The sequence below is a fragment of the Strix uralensis genome, chromosome 6 (assembly GCF_047716275.1).
Source record: "Strix uralensis isolate ZFMK-TIS-50842 chromosome 6, bStrUra1, whole genome shotgun sequence".
Lineage (NCBI taxonomy): Eukaryota > Metazoa > Chordata > Aves > Strigiformes > Strigidae > Strix > Strix uralensis.
The window spans coordinates 38,870,210-38,885,377 of record NC_133977.1 but is presented as its reverse complement, the minus strand read 5'-3'; the positions used below and the strand labels follow the sequence as shown (position 1 = coordinate 38,885,377).

Here is a 15,168-nt window from a genome sequence, read left to right as displayed (position 1 = left end):
ATCTTAACTACATACATTATATTTAAGTAAAGTAGATGCTGTTTTATTGTGCTGTAGCGATGCCGCTTCAAGTGAACCAAGCTGCCTCCCATGGCTGCAGCACAAGAACAAGCTGCAGCTCTCTGCCAGCTCTTCCATGTCCTCAGGCTCCCTTCTCACTTACAAGAAACCCTTAATGCTTCCATAAAATGGTATTTTGCATTTTTTTTTCATGTAACTAAATAACCTCTTAGCTCTTCATTTTCTGTAAGACCACACATGCAGAACAAGATGTGACTTTTTTGGTTTAAAATTGATTTTATTTTATATGGAGAAAAACAGTAGTAAGAAAGTAACAAAATTAATATCTGCCTGAAAGAGCACAGGGCAAGTATCATCCTGGGATCAAAAAAATTCTCCAAACAAAAAGGCTGATAAATTTTTAAGACATGTCTATATTGTGAGATGCTGGGACGTTTAGGGCAGTAAATACCTACACTGATAAAATCCGTAGGAAATAGCCTAGTGCAGAGCAACTTACAGCTCAGGTCTGGGTGCAGGGAGGTGCGTTACTTGGGTGCAAAGCAGCAGGGACACCTTGCTTTGTCCTGGCACAGCTGGAAGTGGTGGGTCTGTACGCAGGCAGCACAGGGGCTGCAGCCTCCTCCCAGCTACAAAGCAGCGCCTAGTCATATAAACATGTCTTTAGGTATGTAAACATGCTGGCTATATAGAAAAGTGGAAACCCCAGTGTCAAAAGCACAGACAAGATGCACACCATTAAAAAAAAAAAAAAAAAGTCCATGTAGGTTTTTAGTGAGATGGAGCTCTTTACTTTCTGGAAAACATTCTCCTAGGGTTGGACTAAATAGCCAAAGTGAAATCTTGGCCCCATTGACCTCACTGGGACAAAGAGCTCATCCCTGGTGTTGCAGTCTGCTGACCCTGACTGGGAATGGGATGCTGTGGCTGAGCCCCACTTTTTTACCTTCTTGCCTGCAAGTTGCCTTCTTTCTACGCTATGCCCTTCTGTGACTGCATCGCCCCTATACCCACCCTAACTTGTCTTCTGCAGTTGGTCCATACTCTAGGATTCAACCACAATCATACTCAAGTTGTTGCTGAAGATGATCCTCCCATCCTTTTTGCTGCTGCACTCAGGCTGGCAAAGAGCCTCCTGCAGCCGCTGCCGCAGCCCCGGGGGGGCCGTGCCCAGGAAGTTTTTTGTCCCTGTCAGGAAATCCATCATGTGGCCTCCAACCGGATCCCCCTCAATAAAGCACTCGGTGATATCCCAGCCCGACGGGAACTCATAAACATGGTATTCAACACCCAGTCTCTTCAAAACGTCTGTGACGCTGTTGGAGGTGATGTAGTGGCCGCTGTCGGTGGAAGGCAAGCAGTGCCTGTACTTCTTCCATAAGCTGGCCCATCCGCTACTGTCTGCCAGAGCAGAAGGGAAGGTTATGTTTGTAAAGTCAAGGCAGTCAAACACCAGGTGATGCAACTACTAAATGACTTTGAAATGCTCCTTCTCTGCTGGCCTAGACTTTGCCAGGAGCAGTAGAAGGACTTTCCCCTTGAGTGCACTTATAATTGTCAGTGCCTGGAGAGGGGTAAAACTGTGATCGACCTCAGCCTTCCTTCCAAAACTCTCCAGTTTAAAGGAAACTCCAAGGACACATTCTCCAGCACTAGATTTGCCCAGAAGGAGGAGTACACACATATATCAGCACACTGAGCCTGCACATGCATGCTACCTATTAACTGTCCCCTTGGTAGACTAGTACAGATGTTTTTTTAAACATTGAACCTCAATTTTACGTATACATCGGAAAATACATACCTGAAAAGCCAGTCCCAGCTAGCAAGGGAAACAGCCTACCAGCAATGTTAAAGGGAGTTTTAATGGCAAACGTGGGAAAGTGTGCTTTGTCCACTGCACCACAAGCTGTGGATCTTTGAATGGTACACTGGAAAAAAACACTTCTTTTCTATAAGTGCGATGATGTTGTAAGTGCCTCTTTTTCCTCTTGGCAGCTCCTGCTGTCCTGCTGGGGTCTGGACCATCGCTGTGCAGTGGGCATAGCCCCAAAGATGGGTCCTCCCAGAGCTCAGGTTGTACAGTGCTCATTTCACCATGGAGAAGGATTGACCCTCATTCATTAATAGCGACACTGCTCTCTAGCCAGTAATTTCACAGCAGGAGGTCTCCACGAGTTAGAGAGCAATTCATCTACTTCATAAGCAGGGAAGCAAGAGCACGAAGGTTACACCTATGCAGTCCCATCAGACATTGGGGTCCAAGAGGCTAAGCCCAAGATCGCTTGTTCCCTATGAAATACAGCGTTTGTTTTATTTAATTAATAAACACTACTAAAATCCCAAGATTAATATTTGTGGTTCTTATACTTCAAAGCTTTCAAAACACCAACAAAGAAACAAAAAATAAAAGGCCCTTCTTACCTGATAAAATTATGATCAGGAGTTTACCATGATGGTCGAGGCAACTGTGGAAATACTTGATAGTATTGGGAATATCCTCCACACGGTACAGCATCTGGAAACGACAAAAGTTACACACAGCCTTTTTTCCTCTTCCAAAATGCAATGGTCCTTCAAAGGCTTAAACTCTTTCTCTGTACAGTTATTTTAAATTACTTCCCAGTTGCTTCCCTGCCTGTCCTGACACAGAATGCATGTTTAGGAATGCCCCATAGGACAGAGCATCATCAAATCTCCACTGGCATCAACAGCCTGGGGTCAGACCCACGGACCCTCTGCTCAGCCTTGGCCACCTGCCCATTGCTGCCCTTCAAGCCCAGCACGGTTATGTGGTTGGAAAACACGTGCAGAGGGGAGTCGCCTGGTTTCTGTGGCTGGTCCTTATCACCAGGGGCATTTCTCGGACGTGTCTGGGCCATGGGCAGGTTGAATCTCTTCCAGACACTGAGGAATTTGCACTAAGACAAAGCAAGGCTCATCTCAAAGGCTGTCCCTGGGACTTGTAACTTAGTCCTTGACCCAGCTGTCAACCCCCTGAAGCACTTTCTGGTTGTGAATTCAGCTCTTATGAAATGAAAGCAAAATGAAATAAAAGGCAAATGAAATAAAAGCCACTAAAGTGAGAAAATAACAGATTTTTTACAAAAAAATAATTGGCACATACAACATCAGTGTCATCAGTATCAGAGACACAGCAGCATAATTTCTGACCCAAAACCTGACACAGGTGTTCCTACACTAACCTTTCCCTTCGGTGCCATCCAAACTGATAAGGAAAAAAATTCAAGGTTTTTTTGCAGCAGCAAAGCATAATTGTTGGTCTCCGTGTGATGTGTGACAGCCTGAGACTCCTCCTGTTTTATTACCCACCGTACACAGTTAAACCAGTACAAACCAGAGACCAAAACCAGGGTGGATAAGGAATGAGGTAGGTGTTTGTAGAGCTGCTACAGAAGTTATTACTCATGGGAGAACTGTGCTAAGCTCTAGCTCTGGTCCCCCTAACTTCATGCATACAGCAGAAATGAAGGGAGTAGTTAAAGCTAATACTCCTATATTAAAGCAATACTACATTACCTGGATCATATGGATGAAGTCGAATTTCTTATGTGCACCTTTCTCTTTCATCTGTTGTTCGTACTGCGAGGAAGTGAGCTGATGCCAAATAAAAGAGACGTTCTGCAGGTCTGGAGCTTGATTCACCAACTCTGTTTTAGAATGTAGAAGAAAAAAATGAATTTCACAAAACAGCAGAAAAACTCATCACTCAAATTGACAGTCCTCAGGTAGGTATAGCTTTACCTTTGTAAGCTGCCACATGCTGTGGGTTGGGCTCTATGATTTCATTGTCAATAAGGACCCCTGGGTGCACAGCCTGCAGTATCCTGATCATTTTCAAATCCTGCTCACCTATTGAATAAACACAAAAGCTTTACTTTAAAAAGTACATAAATGTGGTGAAAGGATGCCAGTGCACCTGTCACCCCTACTGCCAGGAAGAAGTGAGGCACTCTCTAACTTGCAATTTGCATAGTGGCATCTAATCCAGCCTTACCATATGATATCTTACTGCTTGAGGTAACATATATTTGCAGATAAGACTAAGAACAAGGAGGGGCTAAGCACCAGTGCAGAAACCTGCTAATGGCAATACTCTGGGTGACAGAACAGGCAGGACAAAATAATCAAAGATCAATGTTAAAAAAAACCAAACCTATGAAGTATTAGTTTTCAACAAAAATGCAAAGTTTGAATGGGGGCAAGGAGAGAGTCAGCACAACTGTACAACTTCAGTGTGGCATGGGGTGATCTGTGCCTTCGGCACCACCCCAGGGAGGTGATGGCAGCTCTGCTGCTGGTGTGACATAGCTTGGAGACCCAGCGACCTGCATGGCAAGAGGAAAGACCTGTTCACATGCAGCACCTTGGGTCTTCCCTCTTTGGGGACCAGTCACATGATCTCAGTGCTGGGCATCGACTAACTAGTTGTTATCTTGGAGTTGCAAATAGACACTCACATATCTGTGTGTAGGTGCCCTGCAAATTTAGTTATCGGTGCTTCTCTGTTGCTGTCTAAGCTCTGGAGGAGTAGTGGCAGTCTGTCCTTCCATTCTAGGAAGTTTCCAGCCTCTTTTGAGGTGATGCAGGTCACTCTTGTTTTCTCCCAGAATGGCCACGATACACCAACTGTACAAAGTCCATCTGGTTCATCTGGGACTATGGACATAAACAGCAGAGGTTACCACCTTGAGTGGACCTCTGCAAGAATCCTGACTGTAGCTGATGGTGGGGCCTAAAAATAGTCCTGCCCTTGCAAATGTCACACACGGAGGGCTTGATATGAGATACTGCATCTTTCCTAGCCTTTCAGCTGATTGTACCAGCTATGAGAAAAGTTGTCATCTTTGGCAGGTGTTGCAGTAAATAGAATTTAAGGAGGGAAATATCAGCCATGCCAGCACTATAGGAACGTCCAATGAAGGATATGTCTTTTGAAATTGGAGAAAAATATGCAAGACCCCTGAGGAATGCAGTGGCAGTGGTGCAGGCCTGGCCAAAGCCACAAGGAAAGAGGCTGCAGCTGCATCCATTGAAGGTGGGTGCATGGACCAATACTGCTGACAGGAAGGAATATCCCTATAGCAAGCAGCTGAATCATTTTAGACAGTCCTAAATGCCAGTTAGCATGTGCTTGGGGTGGGGAGCACCAGCAATTATAGGTGCTGACGTGGGATCCCCACAGACTCAGGGCAAGCAGGAGGCAGAGCATTGCTGTCCCATGCCCTGGAGCCACTGATGGTGACAAATGGGTATCTCCACAGCAGATGGGTATTTTAAAAGCTGTTTGGTTTTTTTTTTTTTTTTACTCCATCTCTGTAAAATGCCTTAATTCAGTCTTTGCAAGAGCAGGTAATAACATCCTCAACTGGGGTGTCTGCAAAAACAAGTAAAGTAAACAGGTATAATACAATGTTTCAGACCAGGAATTTCTCTGCTCCAGCTTGCCCTGCCAGCAAGAACCCTTCAGCATAATCACAGTGAGGCTGAAACAGGAGTGAAACCCCTCTGCAAAGAGCAGCCCATGCTGGCACTCTGTGAGGTCACAGCTGAGATAGTTAAACCAGCCACGGGAAAACATGGGGTGAATGAGAAAACGTGATCTGGGCAGGTCAACAGTCTTTTAGGATGTGGAGTCAGTCACTAATCCCCATTAATATTTTTGTCAACTAAACTAATTCTGGGGGCTCTGTGAAATCAGAGTCCAAGCCTGGAAAGGTCAGGGATCAGCTATAACCTTTTGCTCAGTGCCATCCTAGCTCATTCCCCTGCCCAGCTGCAGAAGTTCAGCTCTTGCAGCATGGACAAGCTGAGGGGGGGTGAGTCTGTACCCCTGTCCCATCACCTGTGAGGGGCAGTTACCCAGGAAATTTTAGAGTTTTTACTTTTCCATTAAAACAACTTCTGAAGGGGAAATAAGGAAAAATGAGGACAGTGCAAAAAGTTCATTTTTCCCTTGTGTTTTCTTGGACTCAGAATTTCGGTTTTATATTACTTAATGAAAATAGAGTGTAATTGAGAACTGAATTATTTCTTCCTGCTTGCTTTCTCATATGCTCCAGCATATTCCCAACTGGGGAAAACAGTTCAATGCTATTTTTCTCTTAGTCAGGAAAACAAGCCAAAAATATTGAGAAAAATACCTTCATTTGAAAGAATTAACACTTAAAATTCAGCTGAAAATACTTTTTAAAGCAAAAGCAAACTCTGACAAATCAAACTGTCACTTCTTTTCTCTACTTTTTATTTTCCCCCAGTTTCCCTAAGAGCAAAGCTGGACCACTCTTTTTTTTTTTTTTTTTTTTTTTAAACACAAATGCATTTACAACAGCTTTAAAGCTATTTTTCCAAAAGATGGGTTTCTCTCTGCAGGGAAACATCATTTGCAGTTAAGCCCTACTTATCACTGGATAAAAACACAGTAGTAACACAGAAGCACATCTTGAAAAAGCTGATGCAGCCCCATGCTAATGGTTGTGTCCAGCTGGTTTTGCACCACCTGGAGCAGAGCATTGCCCAGCTTTGGTGGGATCCCTAAAAGCAAAGTAAAAAGAGAGATCTCTTCAAGTGAGATAGTCTAAGACAAGACTTCGGATAGAATGAACCTCCCAGATGTCTCTAATTCTCTGATGAGGTTTGAAGATGCTCTTGTACCTAACCTGGAGCAGGACTCCTTGCTTTGAGACATATAAAGTCAGATGAGAGACATCAAGAGGCAGAGACTAAGCTAAATTCATCACACGCATCTTACTTGGAAAGATTTGAGCAGCAACGTTTCAGAAGGGAGACAGGGAAGGAAGGGAGGGAGATTTGCTCTCATCCCAGCTCCACGCCCCATTTTGCTTTTCTCTGCTTCAATGAGAAACACTGTTATTAATGCCTGAGTAGTTATCCTCATTGCTCAAAATTTCAGTATCACTTTCTGCTGCCACAGGGACCCTCCACCCCCCAGCATTAGCAGTGCTGCTAAGCTCCTTACCTGTGCCGCTTCCAACTCCCAGAACATTTATAGTCGATTTTCCATTGCCGAGACTGAAATTATAAGTACACGTTACTTAACCATACTATGTCACACGACTTCATGTTTTAATTCTAATATCTCGGATGCCACATTGACCCAGAAATTTTCATGTTTTGCCACACGAATTGGGACAGAAATTCGAGCATCCCTTTGGAGCCCAGCTATAACCAGCTGCATGGTGGGAGCCAGTCCCATATTAGCAAGCTCATATTTCAAAGTACAGTAGGCATCAGGATATAGTGTTTCTCATCCTTTGCCAGAGAATTTTCTTCAAGCTATGGCTGGCACCATGGAAAAAGACCTTGGGGAATCCCAGGGCGAAAAGTTGCCTTTGGAGGTAGCAGGGCTGTGCCTGGCTGGGATGGACATTGCTGGGGATGCAGGGACAAGGTCAGTCAGGGCAAAACCTCTGCACCCTCAGGAGACAAGTTTGGTTTTCCAATATTGGATATAAATACCCAGAAAAAGTAAAAAATCAGGCTTTCCAGGTGACTGGAAATCCTCTTTTCTCAACATTAATCTTGGTTGGAAATTGTGAGGGAAGGTTAGAATCTTCAATAATTTTCATCTTAGAAAAAATACTTTTGAAAAGACCAAAAAAAAACCCCAATCACGTGTTTCCTAGCAGAATATTTAATAACGGCCTGGCTCGAGGATGAAGAGCCCAGGCTCGAGGCACCTCGCTGCTCTGACATGCTTTATGGCCTTATTCTGCTCTCAGGCATGGACAGTGCAGGGGGATTGAGTTTCCCATACACAATCTCAGGAGACACCACAGCAATGATTCAACAAGAGAGGAACGAGTAGTAAATCCTGGAGGGTGTGAGTTAGTCAAGGAGCCTTAGCCTGAATGAAGGTCAAGACCCTTTGACAGACCCACAATCAGCCACAATGTTTTGCATCATTTAAAATTCACATAAGTAAATTTTTCAATTAAAATTTCCCAATAGAAATTCTTTTTTAATTATTATTTTATAGCTTTATATATATATATATATATATATCTGCTCTGGAGAATAAAAATTTGCCTGGCAAATTTTTTTCTCAATGGAGAATGCAGTTTCTATAACATTTAAAAATTACCCAAACTTGAAAGGACTTTCTTGTGGTTTGGATCTAAGCTGTTCTAAAACTATCTGCAGTCATCCATGCTTAATATATTACATTAATACTTCACAAAACTGATTATCATTTGGTACTTAAGCAATGCAAATCGACTTAGGATAGAAATAAGGAGGTCTTAGGGGATTGAGGAAACCAAGAATTAGTCACTAGCAGAGAATTAGAGATGTGTTTCTGTTTGGACTGATGTGTGATGAAGTCCCAAAAGCAGGGAGAGAGCATAAGAGAGCTTTCTTTTGAATAAAACAAACAAACAAAAAAACCCTTTAATCCTTGGAAAATCAGCTAATGAAAAGAGACGGACATGCAAATGAGGTCTTGATTCTTTCCTTAACAGAAGCTGAGAGGCAGCACAGTGTATTAACTGAAATAGCACGTATTCTGGAGTCATTAAACAGAATATGCTAAAGGCCGCTATTAAGGGACTTAAAACTGAAAAGCATTAAAAGTTCATTCTTGCTCCAGAAAATCCTTCAACATGTTTGCTGCCCCTTGTATGCAGATTCACCCCCCAGGATAACAGTTAGCTTTCCCACCTCGGTGGAAGCACTCCTTACCCAGCCATGATGTTGGGCATTTCTTCCTTGTTGAACTGGTCCATGCACTGGTGCTCTGTTGAATGATCCAAAAATGACTTAAAGGCCTCTACATACTCCTCAGCTGTGAGACTTCTCATGGAAGGGATCACATACAGCTCTTGAGAAACAAATACGATTGTGTGTTAGAGGTTTCGAGGTAAGTGAAGGATTAAATCACTTACCTTGTGGAAGAAACCCAACCCAACCCAACAGAGGCCAGAGATTTGGGAAGACAGTATGGAGGACGAATGGCCCAGGAGCCGTCCATGCAGGTGGGCTCATACAAACACTTTCCAACCTGTTCACACTCAGAGTTTGAAAATTATTCTTAGATGCCCTTTGACATCAGTGTATTTGTTAAGCGCCTCATTACTACAGGTCAGCCTGAGGAAAATGTCTCCAAAATGCTTAGCCAGATATGAGGTACTCGGTTTGCAGAAAAGGAGGCAACTGGAGTGTTTTTCTGGAAGACTCAAAGCAAGAAGGTGGAGGGAATAACACAGCAGGTCCAAACCTGGAGGGGCCATCGCTTGTGCACGTGCTGGATGGTGAAACTGAAGTTGCCAGCTGTTGGTACTCTTGCTATTAGGGGTGACGCAACACAAAAACTGCCGCCTGCAGCTAAAGCAAAAATAGTCAACCCTGTGCACCTCATTTCTGACTCTTGCCAGCATGGGACTGCAATGCACTGCCAGAAAAGTGAATTCACCGCTGGGAACTGCACCTCATGGCCAGGAGGGCAACTGATAGCAAAAGCATTTCATTTGAATGGGCTGATGCTCAAATGTGGGTGGCTGAGACCAAGATTTCCAGTTCTGAACTGACACCCAGGGCTACTCAAGGGGCTGCAAGCAATTATTGAAAAACCTTGCTTTCCTGCTGTCTCACCTTAATGACAGTGCTGCTGCCAGGACACGAGCTCTGGCAACTGCTTGGGTCTGAGGAGAAACGATAAGACTAAGACTTGAGGCTCATGAGAAGATGCCATGAAACTCAGTACTGGCTCTGGGGTCTATCTCAGACAGAGGGCTGCAGTAGGAAGGCAGTCACAGTGTCAGCCTCAGTGTGTGAGATCAGCATTGGAAAGGTAGCATTGAATAGGGAAAAAATCAGCTTTTCCTCCTAAACAAAATGAGGATGAAGGACAGGACTCAGCAGGACATCTTCATCCTCATTTTTGCTTATTGAGGAGCTGCTTATTTATTATCTGCTTTTAGTTGCCACTAGTAAGAAAACTATGTATGTCTCATACAGGACTGTGCAATCTTAAATTGAATGCCTGTGCTGTTTCCAAAACCACATGTCATTGTCAGCTGTGGTTTTGGTAGGTGTGTATGGAGACCCTATGTCCAGCCATATTAGAGGTATTAGATATCAGCATCTATCCTCAACACTTTGAACTATACCCTAACATGAACCTGAAATCACCTGAATTGCAGTCAGTTTAGCATCCTGCTTCTTTTTTTTTTTTTTTTTCCAAACAATCTCTAACTCCAAAAGAATTTAAATATGTTTGTAGTGATAGCAAGCCAAGTGGGCATTTTACTTTAATCTCCTTTTTTTTTATTTTCTCCCAAATACCTGAATTATCGTGTGGAGCTGTCAGAATCTCTGCTTCAAAGTTCATGCTGGGGAACCTATTCCTGTAAGGAAAGTATAGCACTTCAGTTATTTGAAGAACCTGTACACTTTGTTGAAGCAGAACAAAAGGAAGATGCTCCAGGACAAATTTTCCTTGCCTGATAATCAATGTTATTTGTTATCTTTTACTAGACTAAAGAAAGTCAAAACTTCTTGGTTAACTGATCACCCATAAGCATCTGCAACGGACAGGCCACCTGCACCAGCACTTGGCTGAGATGTGTTGTGGAAGTCCTTCCTACCTCTGAAGAATTGTTAACCAGTCGGTACAGTGGAAGGCATTGGACTGACTGATATTACACACTCTGTGAAAGCTTTAATCATGAATGGAGTAGGAGAAATAGCAGTGGAATTAGGAAAAGGCTCTAGTGAGCTTCAGCATCTGTAGTGCTAAAAGATCTGCTTGGCCCAGTGTTTCAGGGACCTTTTTGCTTTGCTTTTTTTAAACTTCAGATTTTTCTGTCTGCAAATGTTACATTGGGTAACATGTAGAAGGTAGAGAACTCAAAGGCCAAAAGTCAAAAACGTCATTTGACCATAAATGTTTTCATTCAGTCACATGTTTTCATTCTTAGTTTAGGGTTTTTTTGGTGAAGACTTCCAGCAATGAAGCCACATCTTCACTTTTCTTTGACAATGTGCCTCATCTATAAAATGGGGGTGAGGTGCCACTAGCAAAAGGAAGGGAGGAAATTAAATTGGAGCAAGGACCTCACTTCTGCAAATAAAGTGTTGGGGTAAGGCTATCTATGCAAGGTGAATAATCATGTGGGTAACCGCATTTCTGTATTGATATGCACAGCAAGACTTAGGGATGATATACCTGTATAACCTGGGTTTAGACATGTTGCTGCTCCCAAAGCTTTTCTGTTAGAAAGTGCTTCATGACAAGCAGCCTGCAATAGCAGTAAGCAGCCTCTGAGTACCCTCTGCCAGGCAAAAAACTCCTGTGTGAATAAGAAACAAGCCAGGAGGTGGAAAAGAAAGAAGGGAGTCTTGTAGCGGGACTTCGAGATACAAATACGTAATGACTGCACTAGCAGGTAGCAAGGAAGTGGCCATGTGTTAATAATGCACCGTTTTGGTTGATGAAGGCAAGAAAAGAGTAAGATGTCTCAGAAGTCTTGGAGATGCTGGGGCACTGCCAGAGTCCTGCAAGATGAGTTGATTTCATCTGAGTTCACTGCCAAAGTCACGTACCTGGCTCCCATGAAGTACATCAAAGGTCTCAGTTCCACCACCTTGACCTTGCCTCTCCTCAGAAAAGACATCACAGGTCAGCAGTAACAAGCCTGAACTCAGCCCACTTCCATAAGCTCCAACTTGGCTGCAGGCTAGTCCCTTCAATTTCCACTCAACCCTCTGACCTCTTCCATCTCTGCCTGACAAAACAGAGGACTATTTTGTCCTCTCAGCTGGCTGAACCGAGCAAGATGGTTTTCAGAATAAATCTCTCACTAAAATGCTGAGGGGTAGCATGACTTCCCCTGCTCAGAGAGGAACAGCTCTTGGGGTCCCAGGACATGAACTCCATTTCTGACCGGTCAAATGTTTCCAGCCATCCCAGGAGACCTGCCAGGTGACCTGGACAGACTGCAGCCCAAGTATTCACCAGGATGGATGATGCCAAGATAACTCTTCCACCAAGACTTTTGCTATTTCTCCCCAGGCAGAGTTTCTAAGATTGATTAACACTTGTTGCTGGGAAGGTGAAACAGGCTTAGTTATTGCTAGGAAAAAATGGACTTCCTCTAAAATCTGGCTTTAAATCTAGCCCAGATCTGAAAACTAAGTGCAATACTTTGCGTTGGTGCTGCCCATCCCAGGACCCCGGTACCCAACAGCAGGACCGAAGCAGTGACTGCCAGGAAGCGGGATGCTTGTGGGCAGCTGGTCCTGCCATGGTTCCTGGCTAAGTTGGAGCTCGCCATTAGCCAGGTTAGACCTCTTTCCCTCCATGAACTGAGCCAGTTGCATTACGGACTGCAGGCACAGGGCACAGAAGGATTTCACAGTCACTTTAGGTGATGCAGCACCTTCAAGTTGAAAAAATCATTAAATTCAAGATGTTTCTAGCAACAACATTTGCAAGAACATCTCTATGATTCATAATTTCATTACACTTAAACTTAGGTTGCTAAGGAGCTAAAGGTCTCCTCACAAAAGCTAGCTTAGTCCCCAATCCCGCCCAGGACATGGGCACATCTGTTGTCACTCCCACCTTACACACATCCATCTGTGACACAGGGACAGTGGGGCTGGCTCTGCCTCCCAGCCGGATGGTGGGGAAACGCTCACCCTCACTCCCTTCCAGCACCCACATACCTCTTCATCTCCGGAGTCAGGTCCATGGTCAGGGCGGGTGCTGTGCCGGGACACGGCTGTTGGGCAAGTGGCTGGGAGTTAGCCAGGTGCCTGGCCCCTATGTTAACATGTCCACTCGCTGCCCCGCTCCTCACCAGCCGCTCAGCTCAGTGCAAGGCTGGCGGTGACCCCGGCGTGTGGCCGCAGCACCTGTCGGGACAGGCAGCGTCACGGGAGCGAGAAAGGGAAACCCGAGCCCCCACGGCAAGAAGAGAGGGGCCGGGTTGGGCGATGCACAAGGCCTGACGTCTGCAGGGCTGTCCTCATCGCAAGGGAGCTGTGCTGTTTTCAAGGGGAGGGAAAAAAAGAAAGGGTCAGATGCAGACTTTCAAACCTTTAAAACCTGAGTGGAAGTAGCAGAGGGATGTCAGCACCAGGGAGACGCGGGGGCCATTTCCATCTGCTTTTTAATCTGCTTTGAACCCTGCCTCTCCTCCGTGCTCGCTGGCCCGAATGGGAAGAGCTGCTTTCCTGCATCCTTGCCATGCTGCTACCTGAGGGACAGACGGGGATTCACTGGGAGATCCCCAGTTTCTCCAGAGAGAATAGGGTCTTGCTGGCTGTCCAGAGACCTCAGCAAATGATTTTGACTTCTCTGATTCAGGGGAAAATGGGGCATAACAGCGGTACCTGCCAGCAGACACTGCAGCCTTAAGGGCATCCCGGCACCCCACTGTCCCTGCCCTGTGAGGGGGATGGGCAACCGGGGCGGGGGACAGGGAGCCCAGTCTGCTCCCACTCTGCTTGCTAAACCTCAGGGATTAGAAAACAAGAAAACATTTTTGGGGGAGAGCTGACCAAGATGGAGATGGCTGGCAATCACCCAGGGTGGGAGTAATAGCAGCAGCTATTACAAAAATAGGAAATCTTGGGTGCTCACTGCACCTGATTTTTGCCTTTTCTCCTACCAAGAACTACAGCATCCACAAGACTGATGCTCCTTTTGACTAAAATCTAACAACACAAAGGTAAAAAAGAAAGGATTTAGAGACTTTATATGGCCACGTGAGGTCTGCTGGTGGAAAGCACAGCACTAGGATCCTCTCCCTTCCCATTCCTTGAAGGGAACTGGCACAACAGATTTAGCAGATGACAAATAAAACCTCCTCCCTTGCTGAGATCCCTTCCTCAAAACACTGCCTGCCCCACACTGCTCACTGAGGCCAGGGATCACACTCTCAGGTGGGGAAGCTTCACCATCAAGTGACCTGTCTTGGTTTATCCTAGATTTGGTTTCCAAGTGGATTTACCTCCACCCCAATGCAGGTCTGCAGCAGCATGTTAAGCTAGAAATGGCCACATTGCTGCTCTCAACCAAAATATTCAAACCAAAGGTGAGGAAAGACCAGAACCTTTTTGCTAGTTCTAAAATGCAGATTTGGCTCCTGATGCTGTTTGACCACCCAGGCAGTGATTTTACATCAGCCATTTCCACCCCTCACCATTCCCACCAGCGATGCCAGCCCCACAGACACCAAGCACGCAGCGGTGGATGGCACCTGGCGTTTCTCAGCCGAGCCCCACATGCTGCAGCCGCAGCTCCCTCATGTCCCCCAGTCACCTCCACCTCATTCCAACTCCACCACACCACCTGCTCTGACCCAGGCACCCCCCCCACCCCACCATGCCACCTTCAGGGATGGACACCCAGCAGGTCCCAACAGAAAGTCTTACCTCCCCAGAGCAACAGGAGCTACAGAGAAACCTCCAGCATCCAGGAGCTGCACAGCCCTTGGAAACTTCCCTGTACATCCACTGCAGGCAGACACCTCTCCCCAGCCCCCTCAGTGTCCCCTGCTCTGGTTCCAACAGCCCACATAGGCGCATGCCACAACTGAGCTGGCATTAGCCTACAACAACAGCCTTTGTTCCCCCAGTGCTGGAAACAACGGCACATTGTGGGCAGCTGCCTGTGCCAGCAGGAATTGGCGGCAGGGTGGCTTTGGAGGATGTACCCTCTGCACGTTGTGCTTTTGGTTGTTCTGGCAAGCTCGTGACTAAATCCGCTCTAAACTGTGTTTTTCGTACAAATTGAAAAAGCTGTGTTTTTTGATCAGTGAGATGATGGCTAAAGCTAGAGCCAGGCTGCAACGAGAGAAAAACAAAGCAACAGTGTTTTTCCCCACATGCTGCAGCTGTGGAGGTCAGTTTTGGGCTGACCCTGCAGAAATAGATCATTCACTTTTCCCACAGGCGAGCCTGCCCGAGGCTGGTATCGCCCACAGCACCAAGCCCCCTCAATGCTCCATCTCTGTCAGCCCACCACAACAAGCCTTAGACCTGTGCTTTCAGGCAGGAAAGTCTGGGTGTTTGGAAAGCAAATTTCAATGAATTTAACTTCTAAATAGTGGCCAGCTTTTAGGCTGATGAATGTCAGGAAAGTCCTTCACATTTTCACAG

General features: G+C 45.5%; 1 protein-coding gene across 3 annotated transcripts; it reads right to left on the bottom strand.

Moving 5' to 3' along the window:
• Positions 1-277: 277 nt before the first annotated feature.
• Positions 278-14,586, bottom strand: LOC141945490 (carnosine N-methyltransferase 2). Of its 3 annotated transcripts, none has more exons than XM_074873768.1 (9): positions 14,443-14,586; positions 12,730-13,050; positions 10,345-10,406; positions 8,743-8,881; positions 7,022-7,074; positions 3,787-3,894; positions 3,562-3,692; positions 2,446-2,539; positions 278-1,422 (listed from the first exon to the last, which is right to left on the bottom strand). In XM_074873768.1, exons 2-9 carry the CDS (start codon positions 12,753-12,755, stop codon positions 1,067-1,069), a joined length of 969 nt encoding a protein of 322 aa, XP_074729869.1. In that variant the 5' UTR covers positions 12,756-13,050; positions 14,443-14,586; the 3' UTR covers positions 278-1,066. The 3 variants fall into 3 exon arrangements, with proteins under 3 accessions (XP_074729869.1, XP_074729870.1, XP_074729871.1); XM_074873769.1 differs by having other exon boundaries at positions 12,730-12,918; positions 14,443-14,584; XM_074873770.1 differs by lacking the exon at positions 10,345-10,406.
• Between the last annotated feature and the right edge of the window lie 582 nt (positions 14,587-15,168).

Bases quoted from the DNA above. Each gene is read 5' to 3' on its own strand.
- LOC141945490 (XM_074873768.1), bottom strand. From the start codon at position 12,755: ATGGACCTGACTCCGGAGATGAAGAG. The intron at 3,693-3,786 runs GTAAAGCTATAC...ATTCTAAAACAG, and splicing joins GCATGTGGCAGCTTACAAAG to AGTTGGTGAATCAAGCTCCA. The intron at 2,540-3,561 runs GTAATGTAGTAT...TGTCGTTTCCAG, and splicing joins ACTTCATCCATATGATCCAG to ATGCTGTACCGTGTGGAGGA.